This window comes from Haliaeetus leucocephalus, unplaced genomic scaffold (assembly GCF_000737465.1).
Source record: "Haliaeetus leucocephalus isolate CR32 unplaced genomic scaffold, Haliaeetus_leucocephalus-4.0 Scaffold2, whole genome shotgun sequence".
NCBI classification, from domain to species: domain Eukaryota; kingdom Metazoa; phylum Chordata; class Aves; order Accipitriformes; family Accipitridae; genus Haliaeetus; species Haliaeetus leucocephalus.
The window spans coordinates 483,177-484,503 of NW_010972438.1; the positions used below are offsets into that span (position 1 = coordinate 483,177).

Sequence of the window (1,327 nt, forward strand, 5' to 3'; positions counted from 1 at the left end):
CGCTGCTGCCGCTGCTGCCGCTGCTGCTGCCCGGCCGCGCCGCCAGCCTGGAGGTGCAGCGCAAGTTCCTCTCGCCCACCCCCACCAACAACTTCGCCCTGGACGGCCCTGGCTCCCGCGTCTACCTGGCGGCCGTCAACCGCCTCTTCCAGCTGTCGGGGGGCGAGCTGGCGCTGGAGGCGGAGGCGGCGGTGGGGCCGGTGCTGGACAGCCCGCTCTGCCACGCGCCGCAGCTGCCGCAGGCCTCCTGCGAGCACCCCAAGGTGCTCACCAACAACTACAACAAGATCCTGCAGCCCGACCCCGAGCAGGGCGTCCTCGTCGTCTGCGGCTCCATCTACCAGGGCCTCTGCCAGCTGCGCAGCATGGCCAACATCTCGGCGGTGGCTGTGCGCTTCCCGCCGGGCGGCAGCGACCCGGTCACCGTCTTCCCCAGCATGCTGAACGTGGCGGCCAACCACCCCAACGCCTCCACCGTGGGGCTGGTGCTGCGCCGCGGCGGCGGCGGGGCGCGGCTGCTGGTGGCTGCCACCTACACCGGCTTCGGCAGCCCCTTCTTCCCCCGCAACCGCAGCCTGGAGGACCACCGCTTCGAGAACACGCCCGAGATTGCCATCCGCGCCCTCAACGCCCGCGGCGACCTGGCCAAGCTCTTCACCTTCGACATCAACCCCTCCGACGACAACATCTTCAAGATCAAGCAGGGCGCCAAGGCGCGGCACAAGCTCAGCTTCGTTCGCGCCTTCCTGCAGCGCGGCGCCGCGCCGCCCGCCCGCCGCCCCTACGCCTACCTGGCGCTCAACAGCGAGGCCAACGCGGGCGACAAGGAGAGCCCCTCACACAGCCTGCTGGCCCGCATCTGCCTGGGCGAGGCGGCCGAGGCCACCCTCAACGGCAGCGGCGAGACCAAGAAGCTGACCGAGTCCTACATCCAGCTGGGGCTGCGCTGCGGCGGCGCCGCCGACGCCTTCACCCGCCTCGTCTCCGTCTTCCCGGCGCGGGCGGCCTGGCGCAGCCCCGCGGCCCCTGCCCCGGCCCCGCCGCCCGCCGAGGAGCTGCTCTTCGGCGTCTTCGAGCGCGCCGGGGCCGGCGGCGGCGGCGGGGGGCGGCCGCAGTCCGCGCTCTGCGTCTTCCGCTTCGCCGAGATCGAGGAGACGATCCGGGCTGCCCGCAACTCCTGCTTCGTCAGCCCGGGCGCCGGCATGGTCACCGTGCTGGACAGCGTGGTGCAGGGCACCGGCCCGGCCTGCGAGAAGAGGAACATACAGGTACGGGCGGGCGGCGGGCACCTGCCGGCGCCCGGGCGGGGGCCGCGGGGCCGGGGCGT

General features: G+C 73.6%; 1 protein-coding gene across 1 annotated transcript in view; it reads left to right on the forward strand.

The window, feature by feature from the left end:
• Positions 1 to 2: 2 nt before the first annotated feature.
• The window catches only part of PLXND1 (plexin D1), a gene marked incomplete at its 5' end in the record, with an annotated part of 83,890 nt that continues 82,565 nt past the window's right edge, over positions 3 to 1,327 (forward strand). Inside the window, one exon of the mRNA XM_010573104.1 lies at positions 3 to 1,268. Coding sequence (XP_010571406.1) covers positions 3 to 1,268 — 1,266 coding nt within the window. The remainder of the gene's footprint in view (positions 1,269 to 1,327) is intronic.